Here is an 18,976-nt window from a genome sequence, read left to right as displayed (position 1 = left end):
CTGAGAGATAACAAGAGGGTGACAGCACCGAGAAAAGGAGAGGGAGGAAAAATGGGTTGCGGCTTTCCCTGCAAACAAACAAGACAGAGAGGTGAAAGCTGTGATCCATCCATCTGTCTTCCTGCCTCTTTCTCTCCCTCTGCTTTTCTCGCTCTCTGCGTCTATCTCTCATTCACACTTTTCTTTTTTTCCCTCTCTCCCACCTTCTGTTTTTCTCTTCATCTCTCTCTTCTTCACTAATGAGAGCCGGTGGGGTTTCTCAGTAGCCTAACAACCAGCATGTTTGTCTCTGCCCAGACACCAGGGGCCCACTGCTTACTGCTCCCCCATCGACTAAGTAAATAGACAAATAAATACAAAACTCACAGGGCTTCCAGTATATTTTTGCAGGTCCACGCTGCACTGAGAATACGTGATGAAAAATGCATGGAGCAGGAGCAGGGGCAGGGCCAGAGAGCTGGCCTGGGGTGGCACGGGCCCACTCCCAAGAATCTGATGCCCCTTGTTCCTTGTTAGTGCCATGGATTGATTACTGAATGTGCCTGCTGGGTACAGGCCAAGGGGCTCCCGGATCAGAGCCTCTTTATAAAATGATACATAGTTTGTGGAAAAGTCATTGAAATTACACAAAGATACGTACAACAACTACAAAGAGCTGCAAAAAGAACACTGATAGATCCAAAACGACTACAAGGATGAAAAACCACCACAACTCTTTGTGGTTAAACTGACCACTAAGAGATGTAAAAGAACTGAAACGGAGATACAAAATTGTAAAGAGATACAAAAAAATGACAAAGAGAGGAAAAACCACAGCGTAGAGACACAAGATGACTGCTAAGAGACGCGAAACATCTACAAACAGATGCAAAACAACCACCAAGAGACACAAAACGACTACAAAGAGACACAAAACAACTATTAAGATGTAAAACAACCACAAAGTGAAGCACCAGAACTGAAGAAGAGACCCAAAATGACTGCAAAACGACTATAAAGATAACAGATACAAAAAGATGCAACACTACCACAGCGACCACACAGTGTACAGACCCAGGGGCCCCTGAACCAATGCAATGCATCGAAAAATACCAGTGAGAGATACAAAAACACAAATTCTTACTACATTATCCAAAACCGTCCCTGAGCAGGAACCCAGAAGTGCACCAGAATATTAAAGCGAACCTCGTCTCTCTCTATCAAGACGCAGTAATTAGTGCATTGAGATAATAATGTTTCACAATGTGTTATCGCTTGATCATTATTTGAAATTTTAGAAAAGCCATTGTTGAAAATTGTTCTAGGTAAAGTGTCTTTTGCTTATCAGGCTGTACATTGCAGCGGGAGTCTTTATCTTTATTACAGGGAGGAAAACAGGTAGGAGGGAATTACCTGCTTCTAATTACTCAGGCGGAGTAAATCAATCTTTACGCTGCTCCATTATTACAATCTGCCACTGCTATGAAACATAATATCTCATACACAATGAGTTGTGGCATTTCTAGGGTGCCAGCGTTATTACTTCAGCCTCCCTGGAATTAATCAGTATGGTGTGATGTGCATGAGGAGAGTATGGAAATAACTCACAGTTACACTTTCTACAGAGCTTTGTCATCAGTTTCCAACTCACTGTGTTTTATAAATGGGACACTGATTACAAAGACTTTAACCTGCAATCAAGATTTGGTTTGCAATCATTCCACTAACAACCCATAATTTAAGTTTCTTACCAGAATCCTGAGTGAGACGTTAAAATATATATAGTTTGTTTGAATGGTAAGGCTGCCACCTACTGGCACTTAAACAAACCAGCCACAGAGGCAAGTTTAAACTGATTTTGTGGAAAGAATCCCTCAATGGGAAGATAGTTTTTACATTATGCTGTTGTAACTGCATTCACAAGTATAATCCATAGGCTACATGTAGATATGACGAGCTCATTTGCAAAAACAGATGAAAGCAATTCTTAAAATGGATAAATCAACACCAGTGTGATTGACATTTTTGCACATAAAGAGTGCACAAAAAAGGATCTAGGAAAATAAATAAAAATGTGGCTATGTGTTTTTTGAAAATGAACCTTTCATGTATGATTAGTTTTGTATTTTTATGTTTAAGTTTGACAGGAAATCAGTGCCAAATGTAAGTCAATGAGCCTCAATATCCTGATTGTATTTCTAACTCAGGCTGTTTATCATCTCTATTCCTGTCCTGTTGATATATATTACTTACTGTAAACAGCTAGAATTACCAAACATGCTCCAAGGATATCATTATCTTAAATGTCCATTGCAAACATCCCCAAAATCTCCTTATAACGCCAGAACTTGCCTGAAAATCATCACGTTTTTAAGTTTTCTTCAGTATCAAAGTAATCCAGTGATAGTTGTCTGAACATTCATGAGTACACTGCAACACGGCATAACCAGCTTAATACATAATGTTACCTTGCCACAAATATAGGATAAAAACTACAAATATTACCTCACAGTTGCATGTCTGTCATCACTTTATTGACATGTATGATTCCAGTGAGTAAAACTCCTCAGTTTAAATCCTGCCTGCACTTCTATAAAACATATTCACTGCCACCACACACAAACTAACAAGCCAATGAATAAATACTGGAAATGCGAAAAATCCTTCAAGCAAATACATGCAGCAAACAGCTTCATCCACTCTGATAACCAGCTGGGCAACTGCCTTTTTTAAATCCATTTTGTTCTGCAGAAAACAAAACTAAAGGATGAGTTGACCCAAAAATGAAAATCCAGTCATTATCTACTCAGCCTCATGCCGATGGTAAGTCAGGTGAAGTTTCTTAGTCCACAAAACATTTCTGGAGCTTCACAGCAAAACAGTGTTGCAGCATCCTATACAGCTCAAGTAGATGGGGACTTGTTTTAAAGCATTAAAAAACTGGGGGAAAAAACACAAAAAACAACATAAAACAATGGATTATTGTATTTTTTTACATTTTAAACCACCTACTTCAGTTGTTTAGGAGAATGTTGCAACACTGTTTAGCTGTGAAGCTCCATAAATGTTGTGTGGATTAAGAAACTTCATCCTGGATTAAAAAACTGTTTTTATGCACCGCACACTAAAGCAAACTCCTTGTATGTGAAAATGTAGATGGCGATGAACAGGGTTCTGATTCTGATAGAGTTTGACGAAAATTAACTTAGTTTAGTTTCCCATTTTTCTAAACGATTCACTAACACACTGAGACATGGTGACCCTAATATGCTCCTTAAACTCATTTGGTGCAAAAACAAGCTGAGTCACAGTTGGAGGGAAACATTTATTGCCAACAAAGATAACAAATAAGTTAAATGAATATACACACATACAGTGAGCAGCTGTTTGGATCAGAGCCGCCACCGCAACACAAAGATGAGCTCTTGTAGTTTAACAAGTTGTTCAGGACATAGTTGAGCTTTTGAGTTGTTGTTCAGATTTTAATGATCTTTGAGCAGCACAATTCTTTGAGAACTTTGATTTTAAACCCTATGATCCAACACAGGCTTTTGTTTGACTAACGACTTTGCATAATGATGTCAAATGAATACATTTATGAGTTATCAGTCATTTAGATCGAGTACAGCCTCAGAACTAACAGATGTCAACGTGTGATTTATTTACCTTCTGTAACAATGTCAACACAGTTATCTAACAACAGATATAATGTGTATCAGTAAGACAACAAGAGTGAAGAAACAAAGATCCTGAAAGAAAGAAAAATCTATGTGTTTTAACCGATTAGTAGATGTAAAAATGACGCTTGAAAACCATCATAAGGATGGAAATATTTCATGATTCTGCACACAGTGTGTCTGCTCGCAGCTGGACTGAGTAACTAGGATTTAAATAAACAGTGTAGCTGAGCCTGTGGATAAGAAGTTAAACATGCTTGGCAAGAGAAGGCGACTCCTCTGGGTGTCTCCAGTCACCAAAAAAACATCACCTCCTCTCTTATTAATGCTATAAATAAAATCTAGGAATCGACCGTTTTTTAAGGGCCCATATCAATTATTAATAATCAAGGAGGCTGTTAACTGATATACTTTGCAGTAAAAATGAAAATCTTAGTGTAAAAATTTAGAACAACCAGTGATTGAATGTAACTAAGCACAAATTACTCAAGTACTTTAAAGTTGGAGGTACTTTACTTGAGTATTTCCATTTTCTGCTACTTTATACTTCCTCTCCATTACATGTATTTGATAACTTTAGTTACTTTGCAGATTCAGATCAGTCGTTTGTTAAAAGGCTATTCCCAGTGATGTGTAAGCAATTAGACAGTTTAGTGGGCGGGACATTGAATGAGACCACAGAGAGGTGACCTGGGCCTTTGAGTAGAGAGTAGCCTCATCTTCCTTTACTCCAGTGGACTATTTTTTTTTAAAGCAATAACGGATCGTGGAGCCTCTCAATAGGTCCTGGAAGTTAGCTGCAAATACGAGCAGCCCAGTGCTGTAAATCAATCAACCAATAAATCATGTACCAACTACCAACTGACAAACATCGTACTTCTGTCTCTCTGTATTCATGCATTTAAATTGCCCATTAAGAACTTTCTGGAACTGTCTGAAGTCTCCGTGAATCATGTGACGATTGGCATTTGAACTTCTGTTGTCGCGACTCTCTCTACTTAAGTGCTCTGGAGGCGACTACAGACAGAGAGAGGCAGCTGCATCAGAGCCAAAGGAGCTCATTTTTTAATTAATTAATTTTATCAGCAATTAGACAAAAAAGCCCCCACAGATACTTATCAGAAAAATGATCAATATCGGCCCCGGTAATCGGCCAATCACTTATGAAATCAGCTTTGTTTGCAACAAGTCCTGTGTCGCATCCATACAGTGAGTAAGTCAAAAATAATGAAGGAATATTGTTTAGTTATTTCTGACCCTAGCGACGATGGTTACACTTCAAAACATCCCCAAGCCAATCTCTTGCAGTAAAACCAACATATGTGACTTGGTAACATAATGAGTGTTTGAAGACAGAAAGGCTCAGAGGAATCGAGTCAGAACTGTGTGACTTGGTCTGTCCTCATTAGGTGGAGAGCAAAGCCTAAAATGTGTCGGGAGACTTCAGCGAATGTGGAGATGTGTGGTGGTCCTCTCTATGCTCCCAACATCCAGCCGTGGTGGTCGGGGTGCGGCTTAACAGGGCAGCTGTGTGTGTGTCTGTGAGAGTAGTGTGATGGTGTGTGTCGGAGGGTTAGCTGAGGAGGTCCGGCTGCAAACCGACCCTCTGCAGGACGTCCTCGGGCATGCACAGAACTGGATTCACCGGCTTGATCTGTTCGTCTCCAAGTAGGGAGAGACCTGCGACTCCGAAAAGAGTGTGGAAAGGATCCACCTGCAGGGAAGAAGGGAGCAGGAGAGGTAATGAGAATCAGAGAGATACTTCATGAGTTACTGGGGTTGTACTGACACACTCGACCAGAGCATCTCAGCTCAGCTTTTAGCAACAGAAAAATATGACGGTGTGTATGAGGCTGTGACAGTAAGGATTTTAATCTTGCTGCGGTGCAAAAAACAACTTCCTACAGTGAGTATGGAGGGGGCTTACACCACAGGAGAATCAGGCAGAGAGCTTGGTCGGTCCTCAAGCTCTCCCCGGATTATCTGGTAATGTGAGGGGTGCACAGATCCAGTCTTTAACCTCCCAAACTGAACCAGGCTCATCTGGGCCACCCTGATAACTACCAAACTGAGCTAGGACTGAAAATCTGGACGACCACGACTGTCATTACAACGGTACTTTCACAATAGCCAATGAGAGCGACATCCCAAAGCAGCTGCCGGTGTTGCCAAGCAACAGTAAACAACCCTAGTCCTTGACACAAATGTTAGCTAGCATACTTGAAAGATGATAAAAGATTTCCCCTTTCCACTGCAGCATGCAGGAGTTGGTTGTGATTGACAGCTTACCATGTCTCCCGGTCTATCAGCAAAACCTCCGGTTTCCTCGTCTTGACTGGCAAGAATAAACGTTCGCAGCTTGGTCTTGTCGATCCAGTGGATCCTACCGATGATTTTCAGCGACGCCAAAACCCACCACGAGTAGCACACATCTGGAAGCTGAATGAGACAAAGAAAACCACAGCTGGGTCAGTCAAGTCATCTTAATAAAGTCCCAGCTTTTATTCTTTTCGAAGTAAATATACCATCTTATTTTATTAAAAAAATGTTACTGTTTAATAATCGAGTCTAAATGACAAGACGTGCTGCAGTTCAAACTCTTATATACTCCAATATGGAGAAACGTGTTTTTGGAACCTTTTCAAAATGAATTCATAATGATAAAGAAATAGCAGAGCAGCAGAACAAATTCAGGAATCACTGTGCCCTGATTTGGTAAAAGTTAAACATTGACAAGATGGTATTTGATTTTCTCAGTACAGCATCTGGAAAGCACAAACCTTCTCCGGCCGTCCATTGAGGCCTCCGGACGGCAGCTGCCTCTCGCAGAGCCACCAGCCCAGCAGGTCAGCATTCACCTGGTGCAGTTGGCCGGTGAGCGATAGGAAACCAGTGCAGCAGTAAATCTGAGAGACAGAGGGGGGCAATTTTAATACTTCACTGCTCATGAATGGTGTAAATGTGATACCAGCCACCTTCTAGAGTGAGAACATTTCATCCTGTTAGTTTGGGGGATTGACAATCTCTCAGTTATGAGTCAGACTCCCTCCCACGAGACCAACCGGGAGCCTCACATTTGTGATGAGTGACTTTTACTCGGGAGAGAGCAATTTAACACCTGCTTTCCTCACCTTTAGATTATTTTTTAACTCCAGATTTTGTTGCTTTTGTAAAAAGAGATTAAATTAAGTGAAACTCCCGCAGCGATACATCAACAGACTCACCTGACCGGCATGAGACTCTGAACCTGGTCTGCAGCCAAAACCTCCGTCAAAGTTCATACAGGACAAGACGAATTCTACAGCTTTGTCAACATTTATTGTGTCCATCTTGCCCTTGGAAGGAGGAAAAGAGAGAGTCCTCTTCACATATTTTCATTTTAATTAAAAAGTGTTACAGGGTTAGACAAATAGTGTAAAGACAAATACTTGAGAAGAACTGTACATGACATACATACCAGTAATGCAAGTGTAGCAACCGCACAGAAAGAAAATCTTGTGTCTATTTCTCCTATAAAGACAAAGAACTGTAATTATAACAACAGAAAAGGTAACTATTCTCATATTATTATAATAAATAAATTACCACAAGCAGGTATATATCGGCCAACATTTACGCTGATACCGATCTATCAGTTAAAGGTCAAAATCGGCTGATAACATCAGCCAAAACTGATACATCATTTGGGATCTAGCCTTAACACGTGTGGAGGGGATCTTTCAGTTATATATTTGTACAAGTTATACAGCAGTACATTTCAAAAGAAGTACACACAAAAGAGTTCATCTTGCTCACCCCATTTGTCTCCTGCAAATGAGCCATCTTCCTGCTGCAGCCCTTTGATGTATTCCACCACTTTGTCCACATCGATCGTGTCCACATTGTCATACAAGCACAGGATCTGAGGATGAGATAGTTCAAAATACAGAACTCAAACCAAAAACAAAAAGTCAAACACGCAGGCAAAACAAAAGGATTGCAGAGCATTCAAGCTAGAGCTGGGCAATACATGGATACTATATCATATCATGAGACTATGAGTCATTATAGATGTTGGATGTGGTTACATTGTGATATGACACAAGAGTTGTTTTTTCTTGGTTTTAAAGGCGCCATTACAGTAAAGTGATATACATTTCTGAACTTACCAGACTGTTCTACTTGTTTTAATACTTGTCTTTACCCACTTAGTCATTAAATCCACATTACTGATGGTTATTTATCAAAAATCTCATTGTTTTCGTATTTAGTGCCAATGTACCATTAGTCATCTCTCCAATACTGTCACAAAAAATTATGCCAACAGACAAATAAAGACGTTTTGCTGAGACTTAAAATAAAATAATAAAAATATCACTTCAAACACAAATATCCTTTAAAAAACAAAATAAAAATACATCTCTGAAGGAGAGATTATCTTTCTTTATGGCAACAATTCCAACCTCTCACAGCATAAATTTGAAGGAAACAAGAAGTCTGTCAATCTGTCACATTTCACGTTGGCTGTCTTAGGAGTCACCTGGACTGCGCTGAGGGTGTAGAGCAGGTGGGGGTCGTGTCCGATACTGGCGCTGAAGCCTCCACACTCATGCTGACAGGCTTTGATGAAGTCTATGATCTCCTGCCTGTTCATCCGGGGCAGCTGCCCCATCAGGTCCATTACTGTCAGCCCCCAGTAGATACCGCTCATCCTCAGGTACTCTGACAGTGTGTACTCCTGGACAAACACAGACATGAACAAATAGAAGAGCAGAACCTGTTTACTGAACAACCCCCCGGTTTATTCATTAATAGATTAAACTAAGTTTGTGGACTCTGCTTTAGATCTGCAACAATAAGGTCTCAACTATTAAATCAATCGCTAATATTTTAATAACCGGTTAATTCATTTGATCAGTTCCAAAAAGGTGTTGGGTGGGGTTGAGGTCAAGGCTGTCTCCAGACCACCAAACTGGGGAAACAAGACATTTCTTTATTGACCTGGCTTTGTGCACTGGCATGCTAAAACAGAAAAGGGACTTCCCCAAACTGTTGCCACGAAGTAAGAAGCACACTTTGATCCAGACATTACTGTATGCTGTGGTATTAGCTAAAGTTTCTCTCTGATCACAAAAAGACCCAGCCCTAAAGAGCACACCAGTAAGTAGATACTAGATTAAAGGTGTCAAGTGCAGAAAACAGACATCTAGAAAGCCCATGAGATTGCATTTACTCACATAGTCATCCTTCTTGGAGCCGTATGCAGCGATGTAGTCTGCATGTTTGTCCAGCAGCAGTGTGTTGGGAGCGTCAGGCTTAATGATGACATCTTTTATTTGGGTACCCTGACATTAAACACATCACATTATTTAAGACATGCCACAAATTCTAACTGATCTTGTTTCAAAAACATAAAATTGTAATCCCCATCCTATCACTGTCACACCTAGCTCGTAATTATGTGGCTAGATTACCGAAAATGAAAACAGGACACGAGTAGTTGACAGTTTAAGCTATCAACGAGCTACGTGCTAACACTGATGCTAGCTAACTGTACATTATAGCTGCTTTTACACATTAGCGGTCAATGTCAGGCTACATTTGCATTTAACTGAGCTGAGTAGACATTTCCATCCAGTTCGGCTATAATGTTATCTTAAATTACACTGACTAACTAACGTTATAACATTTACAACATGAAGCCGGTTACCATTCTGAAATGTTTAGCATGATCAGGCTTCTCCTTCTTCCTGTTTACGGCGGCTGGTTGGAGGCGCATTACCGCCACCTTCTGCTTCGGAGTGTGTACTACAGTTATTACACATTAAATAACTCCATATAAAGAATGTAAATATATAATATAGATACAAATATTCAAAATAGAAAATACAATACATGCATGAATACAATTTTAATCAGAAAAATAAGTAATGTTTTGTATGTAATTTTTTTTAATTTTCCAGGTTTATTAAGGTGTCACACACATTTATTTTTTGCATATACATTCATCATTTGGAAAAGTATTGTAATTAAACAATAGCACAGCAGAGCTGTCACTTATTTTGTGTTTTTAAATAGCATTTTCTACCCTTATTAATTGAAAAATTTCACCATGAAAAAGCCATCTGAATAAAGGCTTTTCAACTTTTTTACCTGAGGAGTACCTTAGGATCTTTCTTATTAATAATAATAATAATAATAATAATAATAATAATAATAATAATAATAATACATTGTACTTATATAGTGTTTTTCTGAATACTCAAAGACGCTTAACAAAGAGCACCAACAAAACAATAAAATCTTCTTTTGTTACGTTTGTGTTCCCTAAAACTGTCACAGAAATGATCAGTTTCACAGTATCACTGTATAATATTTTGCCATATACAGTATTACACAATTATAATTATCAGTCTAATGACCCGTTACAGAATGAAAACAGAAGGGTTTCTTGGTTGAACAGACATAAAAGTTTATATAAACTTGATACTTACATATTGAGTATATGTATTTCTTTCAAGAGTGTAAGCAAATCTACATGGTATGATAATACATGTACTGGAAATGGTATATCACAAAGTAAGATCTCATCAGATGGTCGCTGTGGTCTAATTTTTTATTCAGTATTAGTGTCCGTGACGTGAAAGAGCTTGAGAACCTCTCCTCTGCTCTCAGGTGCCAGTGGAGAAAACGCTATGCAGTGCCATATAAGCTGCCCTACATGCTAGGAAGTCAGTAGTATTTAAGTGGGCCATCCTATTCCATATATTAATATACTGCTGTATGTTAATCTTTTTGCAGAGGAACTTTTTTTTTATATATATACCGTATATAAATCCAGCTTTATAGAAAATAAAAGCTCTCCTCTGACATCATCACACATATTGTTTCAGGGTTTTGGTTTTCTTGGTTCACCGAACTTCCACATGAGAACAGAAAAAAACTTTTTATCTCAGTAGGTATAGTAAAAACAAGACGAAACCATGATCAGTTGTAGATCAAGTGGAATAATTTAATAAATGGATGATATACAGGCTTCAAATTCAACATTATGTCATGAGTGTAGTCACAAAGTGAATGGTATGTTATAGTGAGCTGAACCACTACCTGCATATTACATCCATGGTTAATGCAGTGGGTAGATGTAAAGCTGATGCCCATCTATGTGGACATTCGGTAGTAATGCACAACCGATAGCATCAACAGCAGCAAGGATTTAATGTGATAAATCAGACAGAAAAACATCCTGACACACATGCCACTGTTTAACACATTCAGGAGAAAAATGGATTTGTACAGATCAAAATGTAATTGCTTCTACAGTGTGGAAACTTTGCATTGCATCCACAAAGTTTGTTCATATCTGACTTCACAGCCTGCTGAGGCAGGAGCCTGGAAGGACATGGTCACGTGATCTTTTGCCTAAATGTGGTGATCCTTATCATCTCATTAAGTCACAAAATAAGGCCACAGTTCTGAGGTGCATTTGGAAAACCGTGAAACGTGACAGGTCCTGTGGACGGGTTTAAATGTTCTTTGATGAGAAACCAACTCAGGGTCTGGATGAGTCCAAAAAAGCAAGGCAGGATGAAATGATGTTAAGGCAAACAACATTTTACAACTAGATCCTGAGTTTAAGTAACTAGATCTATTTTCCCAGGAGCACCCTTGTATAGAAAAGTTACAACAAAATACATCTGAATGAGGACAAATCAGGCGTGCAGTGTTCATTTCTTGAATCTTCCCAGGTGTTCTCGGGCAATGATGAGTCTTTGGATTTGAGCTGTGCCCTCGTAGATCTACAAATAAAATCAGAAAATTAAAGAATATCAAGCTGCCTTTCAAAATGCCAAAAACCTCTGCTTACAGTGATTAGGTGCACAACATCGTCACCCACCTGGTAGATCTTGGCATCTCTCATCAGCTTCTCTACTGGGTAATCACTGTTGAAGCCGTTTCCTCCAAATACCTGGACGGCATCAGAGGCCACCTGGTTGGCGATGTCTCCAGCGAAAGCCTTGGCGATGGAAGCGTAGTAGGTGTTTCTGCGGCCCTGGTCCACTTCCCAGGCGGACCGCTGGTACGCCATTCTGGCCAGTTCCACCTTCATCGCCATTTCAGCCAAGAGGAAGGAGACGGCCTGGTGCTATGAAACGAGAGGAGAAAGAGGAGCCCGTTGATTCAGTATTCAACTTTGTACTTTTAACACTGTAAAGCTGTGCTGCCACCTCAAAGTTATTATGATAGAGCTTTTCTGCTGATCATCTATAAATTCATTAAGCGAACAAACCTCAGCAATGACTTTGCCGAAGGTCTTCCTCTCCAGTGCATAATTGGTAGCTTCTTCAAGTGCCCTCTGTGCCAGGCCTGTTGCTCCTGCTGCCACCTGCATTACATTCATGTCTTTAGTAAACATCATCTTCAAAACACAAATCTTCAGTAATAAATACAATTAAAAACATGGGTATTTCATTTACATTGTTTAATAGCGTGAAATTATTTGATATTGTTATGGAGTATCAGATACAGTCTTGACTAAAGTCAAGTCAAACGTGGCCAAACTGTACGTTTTTTCACGTTGGGATTTTCTGGGTGATATTGACACAGATTTTTGCTCTTCTGATCGATTTAAAATTGTTGCAATAAACTCTGATTTAAAAAAATCCCCGTTTTCTTCTAAACAACAAAAAATAAGAGAGAAAAGACAATTATATGTGGTATTATAGATATTCAGTCCAGACTTACCGGTGGCCGAGTGTTGTCGAAAGCACCCATGGCGATTTTGAAGCCAGCTCCCTCTGTGATCAGGACGTTCTCCTTCGGTATCCTCACATCCTCAAAAGTGATGCCTCTGGTGTCAGAGCACCTCTGGCCCATGTTCATCTCCTACAAGCACAGAAAAGTTACAGGGACATGTTATCTTGTAAAGTGTCAAATTATTTGAGTGCACACCAGAGGTAAATATGTGACCATCCTGCAGAGGTTTCCTTATTGATTATAATCTAATTCTCTCTGCTGATAATTAATATAATACTTGGCTGCACTGCAAGATTTTAAGCTAAAAATCTGGATTTTGTAGCTTTAAAGTTTCCCTTTTCTGCAAATATAGATGTGGTACAGCTGCTTTGAAAACCACATTTTTTCTTGGTCTACTGGGAAAAGGGAAACACTTTCAAGTTTCTCTCAGCTTTGAGGTTCATTAATTCATCTCTCACAGCTTTGATTAAATGTTTCTAACCTCCAAGATAATACTGATCTTCAAACAAAACCAGTTCATGAATTAAAGAAAGATAATCTTACCTTTCTTCCTATTTGAATTCCTGGAGTGTCTGCGTCCACAATGAAGCCAGTAAAAGCTTTGCCGGTTGGACATTTAGGATCTGGGTTGGTGCGGGCCAGCAGGAAGTACCTAGGAATATGAAAGGTGTATAAAACATTCAAATGACCTCAAGAACAGACATGTTATTGTGTTTTAGAGAGGTGTTGATTCAGCTCAAGTGTAAAAGTGGCATGGACATCCTGATTGAATCTGACTGAGAACCTGAGGACACACCTTGGTAGCAACTTGTCAATAACAAAGTAGCCCAGTTTTATCATCTATTTTACTCTAAATGGGACCATCATTTACAAAATGAACATCATAGACCATAAACTCATTAGGAAACTGTTTACTGAGGTTAACAATCAAGTGAGAAGTTCTTCCCCCTTCTTGCCACTAGAAAGAATGCAAGTTTGGCATTGGCTTCACTTTTCAGACCCTGAAGTTCTGTCCATATTTATACAGTCTATGATTCAACTTCATTCATTCAACAGCGCCACAAACTGCAGCCTCCAAAAAATGATCATTAAGTTCAATCAACATAAACTGACAACGAAGTGTAGATTCTATTTCTATATTCTATTGAGTGTACAGTAAGAGCAGTGGTAGTAAGTACACACCAGTTAGCTTTCCCACCATTGGTGATCCACATCTTCTGCCCGTTCACAACATACTCATCGCCCATCTTCACAGCTCGGGTCTTGAGGCCGGCCACATCAGAGCCCGCCCCTGGTTCTGTCACACAGTACGCCTGCCGAAAACACATCGCACAATAGTTCACATTGTCTGATCTCATGCAAGATTTTTGCTACTGGTACCAACACACAATATCAAAGTAGTGCTATTATAAAACATGCCCGCCCTTTACAAGAAGCCATTTGCTGCTGTTGTTGAAAGAGTGTCAGAAATAAAAATGCAACTAAAAACGGACCCAAGCAGGTGAAGCTGTGCAGGAAATCCTTCCTCTGATTCTACAAAATTAAATACTTACACACATGAGAGGCTCCTCAGCCATCCTTCCCAGATATTTGCTCTTCTGTGCATCACTGCCAGCTAGAATAACAGGCATTTGCTGTGTGGGAGAAACAGATATAATTGAATTCTAACCACGCTACAACCACTGTTATTGATCATTGTTATGACTGATCTGGTGTTGAAACCAGACGACTTGCGAATTCTGGTTATTTTGAAAAAACAAAATACAACTATACAATACAACTTTGCCTAACTCAAGAAATAATAAACAATGAAGATAGTTCTAAGATATTCACTGATTTCATTATGAAGTGGTGGAGGAGTCTTAGTGTTGGATAAGGCTGGGTATCAGTTGGATTTTATTAATAAGATAAGAGAATCCTCTATTGACTGATCTGGTGTTGTATATCTACTCTCATCAATCTGGTACTTTAGCAATAATCTTGACAGGCATTTTGTTGAATTCCCAAATCAGAATTTGTTTCAGGGAGGTTACCCTAGTGGAAGATACCTAAAAAGACTTTCATTTGAATAAAATGAGCCTCTAAAAACTGGTGAAGAGTTTGTGATAAACAACAACTTACTCCCAGAGAGTTTGCTTCGATCGCAGTCTGTACTCCTGTGCACCCATAAGCCAACTCTTCTGTGATGAGGCAGTTGTCAAAGATTGACAAACCCATTCCACCTAAACACAAATGGGCCAAGACACAACAGGGTGGGTTTTTAAACAGAAGTCAGCCAGCTTGCAATAGAAAATAAATACAAAATACACTTAAGCACTTGAGCAGTGGTGGCCTTAAGATTGGAGAAGTCATTCTGAAATAGTCAACGTGCATCGAAATAACATACCATATTCCTGAGGAATGTGACCATTCATCAGACCAAGCTCCCATGCTTTCTTGATGATGGGGATAGGATACTGTAAAATGACAACATTTAATTATTTAACTACTCAAACTTATCCTTTACAGTAAGGTATGGCAAATAAGCATGGTTGCGGCGCTTATTTGCCATACCTTACTGTCTTGGTTATTAATCATATAAATACTGTTCACTCCCTGCAGCAGCCTAATCTCTGGGCTATACTCACTTCACCACTCTTGTCATAAGCAGGTGCAGCAGGGACAATCTCTTCACGTGCAAACCTCCTCGCCAGCTGCTGGAACTCCTTTTGCTGCTCTGTCAGCTCTGTGGGTCAAAGCAGCAAGAAGACAAGTGATGAAGTGATTTCAATTTAATAAGGAGAGACAGAATCATGTACTGTGTACAGCTGATGCTTATATGGGGTTTCAGCAGTCTTAAGTTAGTCAAATCAGGTTGATAAAGAGTCTTTGACAATAAAATTCCCTCAAGGAAAAGAATGTTGGGATTTTACCTTGTAAACACTATTTCTTTGGAAGAAACCTACTGAACTGTCTGACTCTGCCAAGTTAGGAAGACATTTTTGCACAGACTGAGGTTGGTGCGTTTTGTCCAACATTATTTACTTTGTAGACACTTCAGGAAGGGGTACTTCACAGCCAGTAGGTACGAGGAGCAATTACACTGACCAATAATCTTTCAGTGTACACTTGGGTATGGGATTGCTGCTTTATGGCAGATATGGCAAAATGTGAACATATCCTTTAAATGAATGTAAAGGCTCCACATTCTGCTTACCAAATGAGAAGCCAATTCCTCCTGACTGGCTGCTGTGAGATGCTGTAGCAGCGGCTGCACTGGAGCTCTGCAGCCGGATCCCAGACCGCACACTGGCTTTGAGAACCTGCACATGAAAGGGGAAATCAACACCATAAAACAAGGTTTTAGTTTAGGGCACCTCCACAACTTAACACTATTTTGTAACTTTCCTGAATTACCATTACATTCGAGTCAGAGCTTAAAATCCATTTTCCAGAAAAATAAATACCCTTACAATTAGAGAAATAGTATCAAAATCAAAATATGACTAAGTGCAATATCCACATCGCAAGAAGCTGCAATTATTTGATAAAAGTAAAATGTGTGACGTAACAGCATTATATCAAGAGAGACTTCAGGAACAGAGTCCAAAGTATACTGGAGCACAAAGATCAGGAACAACAAACTTTTATTTATTGACCAGCGTTTCGATGCCATGTGCGTCACCATCACAGTCAAACAACACAAAGCATTTTAATGAAGTGCTGCAGTACTGTGATGCAAAATGATCATGATGCACTAATCCTGAATCATATCACAATCTGTCAAAACTATCAATCAATCAATCAATCAGGGCTGGGCAATATATAAGATATATATTGTTACCGTGATATGTGTCTATATATATTCTTAGATTTTGGATATCATTATATGATATGGCATTACTTTCATCTTTTGCTGGTTTTAAAGGCTGCATTACAGTAAAGTGATGTCACTATCTTACCATACAGTTCTACTTTTTCTAATACCTGCTTTTACCCACTTAGACATTATAGTACTGATGATTATTTATCAGAATTTTCATTGTGTTAGTATTTTGATAAAAGTACATTGTCATCTCTACAATATTTTTGCAAAATTGGTATCTAAGTAGGGCCTATTTGGTCAAAAAATATTGTCATGTTTGATTTTGTCACCCGATCCAAGCATTAATGATTAATTTTTGGGAGATTTAAAAATATCGAGGTATCATTTCAAGGTCATATGGGCCAGCCCTAATTGCAAAATATACAGTTTGAAAAACCCAGAGATCACCTAAATTTAACATTTACAGTAGTGACATTATTTTTACAACGCTCTCCAAAGGACTCCTATAACCATTTGGTTTTCAAAATATACTCCGTTTACTGCACAATAAAAAAAAAGATTAACCCATTTCTGTGGGCGTCCTTGGTCTTTTGTGCAACACACAAGAAAAGGATGAATGCAATATTTTGTATGAAAATAATAATATGAGTAACATCTGTAGACAAATAGAACTGTTAATAAACTTTTTAAAACTTGGTTCAAGCTGTAAAAATTAAGCAAAGACAAAAGCTCACTGGCCCCTTTATTAAGTACATCTGCACAATGATATCATTCAGCCCTGTCAAAACCGCTGTCTTGATGAGGCTCAGTATTTGTCGACATTGTAAAAAAAAAAAATGTATAGATTAAAATTATGTGTTTTACTTAAATCATAATTAACATGTGGTGCTGTACCATCCTACATCATATCAAGGTGGTTACTCCATAAGTATTTATGAGGAAGGGCAGCATATTAGAAACCCTTCAGTGCAGTACAGCATCAGCACTATGACTTCAATACTAAAACATAAAGCGGCTGTCTCGGCCAAAAACAACGAGCTACTCCACCAACAGAATAAATTGGGTAATTCCACATTTTTGGGTCGATTTTAAACCCTATGTATGACACCTCCCGGGCCCCGTAGTCCATATATAACCCGCTATGTTTTGCTTAACGACCTTCTGGGTTTTATCAAAGATACCAGCTAGCTAATTATTTTCAGTGTCAGATGCTTAACATTGCCTCTGTGACTTGAATGTAAGCAGCAGAAATGTAACTTCATCAGAGCGTTACTGTGAAACGTATATAACGACAGTGTAAATCCTCTGTGCATAAATATGTAACGTTAGCTGTTTGCTAGCTAGCGTTAGCAGGTGACGTAGCTTGCAAAGCTTCCCTCGATTGACTCGAAACAAGGAAAATGTAGGTCAGGGGGACAACAACCTGCCACGACAGTTATTTAATCGACTAAAGCTATGTATATATGCTGCTGCATTAAATATAACTAATGTAAGGACACGTACCTTGGTGAACAGCATCGTTACAACACCAGTGGACAGGCTACGCCGGATAAACAGACTTCACCGCTACCTTTGCCCTACATATAAATTGGCGCCTTCTCAGCCAATCACAGCAGCGGGATTGATCACATGTCAGGTCTCGGCATCCGGAAAATGACTTTTCCCCCAGTTTGTTACCTAACTTAACCTGACCTGTGTTTTATACAAGTACAGAAGTATATTAAACGGTCCTGCTACTGTCAATTCTACAACAGATACTAGTAGTAATACTGCTGTTCATACTCCCTATACTATTTCTACAATGGAGTGTATACAGATGAGTAAAAGTAGCAATACAAACAGTAACTCCATTACAAGTGAAAGTACTACAATATCAAGCTTGACAAAAAATACAGTGAGCTAAATGTATTTAAAGTATAGAGTGTTGTAGTCTGTGGTCCTAAAACCCAGAAATCAGTCAGCATTTTTGCACATCCAGTTCCGTCTCAAAGTCAATGGGTTTTTTGAATGGGTTTTCAGTTTAAAGCCTGAAATAAGGTCTGTGGTTAAGATATTTACAAGTTTTGTTCTACAACATAAAATACGAGATTAAAAATCTCACATTGGAATCATAAAGCGTTCGGTTACACCCCGCCTTTCCGAAACCCCGCTGTTCCGAAAATAGACTTCCATTCTTCGTAATGGCGGGGTTTCCCATTTTTTCTAAAGACCCCGCTATTCCGAAAAGGCTATGGGGAAACCCTAACCCTAACCCTAACCCTATTGGGAAGTAATTCGCACTTGAAAGTCGGAACAGCGTTGTTTTTGGGGGAGGGTCGGAACAGCGGCGTTTCGGAGTGGGGGTGTTTCGGAATGGAAGGCTGTCCCCAAAGCGTTCACCTATCTTAAAAATGGCGGTTGCTAACAAGTGGCTAAATGAGACTACAGAAGTTGTCATGGACAATAAAGGTCATCACACCAAACACTGAGACTCATCCACTCACTCGTCCGTCTTTACAGGTCGACTTTAGTTACAAACTATTCTAACTCTAACTTTACAACATGTAGATTTATCAGTATACAGAAAACGTGTATAGTAATAGTGTAGGAAGATGATTAGCGGTGGTGGTGTTTAAGTCATGGGACCGCAATGTAGCCTGTTATAGCCTAACATTAGCTTTTTACTTCTAGGGATTTGACTTATGCTTCAAAATCACAAAAGTGGTGTTGATCTGTGAGGATTATCTTGCTGAACAAAACGTGTTAGTATCATAAACTTGTGTTTGCCACAGAGATTATT

At 39.3% G+C, this 18,976-nt stretch overlaps 2 protein-coding genes across 2 annotated transcripts; both read right to left on the bottom strand.

Annotated features, from left to right (window-relative positions):
• Positions 1-3,284: 3,284 nt before the first annotated feature.
• rabggtb (Rab geranylgeranyltransferase subunit beta) lies at positions 3,285-9,402 on the bottom strand. Its single transcript, XM_073492106.1, has 9 exons — positions 9,346-9,402; positions 8,873-8,980; positions 8,176-8,373; positions 7,452-7,557; positions 7,114-7,166; positions 6,881-6,991; positions 6,437-6,562; positions 5,946-6,095; positions 3,285-5,370 (listed from the first exon to the last, which is right to left on the bottom strand). Exons 1-9 carry the CDS (start codon positions 9,346-9,348, stop codon positions 5,230-5,232), a joined length of 996 nt encoding a protein of 331 aa, XP_073348207.1. The 5' UTR covers positions 9,349-9,402; the 3' UTR covers positions 3,285-5,229.
• A 1,224-nt stretch (positions 9,403-10,626) lies between these two features.
• On the bottom strand, positions 10,627-17,795 carry acadm (acyl-CoA dehydrogenase medium chain). Its single transcript, XM_073490730.1, has 12 exons — positions 17,701-17,795; positions 15,589-15,694; positions 15,020-15,117; positions 14,779-14,848; positions 14,514-14,614; positions 13,946-14,026; positions 13,575-13,705; positions 12,936-13,044; positions 12,381-12,521; positions 11,926-12,021; positions 11,533-11,781; positions 10,627-11,434 (listed from the first exon to the last, which is right to left on the bottom strand). The coding sequence occupies exons 1-12, from the start codon at positions 17,713-17,715 to the stop codon at positions 11,363-11,365; spliced, it is 1,269 nt and encodes a 422-aa protein (XP_073346831.1). The 5' UTR covers positions 17,716-17,795; the 3' UTR covers positions 10,627-11,362.
• Positions 17,796-18,976: the final 1,181 nt, after the last annotated feature.

The sequence above is a fragment of the Pagrus major genome, chromosome 21 (genome assembly GCF_040436345.1).
Source record: "Pagrus major chromosome 21, Pma_NU_1.0".
NCBI lineage: Eukaryota > Metazoa > Chordata > Actinopteri > Spariformes > Sparidae > Pagrus > Pagrus major.
Note: the sequence above shows the minus strand (reverse complement) of the source record. Positions and strands in the feature narration are given on the sequence as shown.

Excerpts from the sequence above, each read along its gene's own strand:
- rabggtb (XM_073492106.1), bottom strand. Across the intron at positions 7,558-8,175 it reads ACACCCTCAGCGCAGTCCAG|ATCCTGTGCTTGTATGACAA; the intron begins GTGACTCCTAAG and ends TCTCATCCTCAG. Across the intron at positions 6,992-7,113 it reads TTGCTACACTTGCATTACTG|GGCAAGATGGACACAATAAA; the intron begins GTATGTATGTCA and ends CCTCCTTCCAAG.
- acadm (XM_073490730.1), bottom strand. Across the intron at positions 12,522-12,935 it reads GAATTCAAATAGGAAGAAAG|GAGATGAACATGGGCCAGAG; the intron begins GTAAGATTATCT and ends CTGTGCTTGTAG. Across the intron at positions 11,435-11,532 it reads GAGATGCCAAGATCTACCAG|ATCTACGAGGGCACAGCTCA; the intron begins GTGGGTGACGAT and ends TTTTATTTGTAG.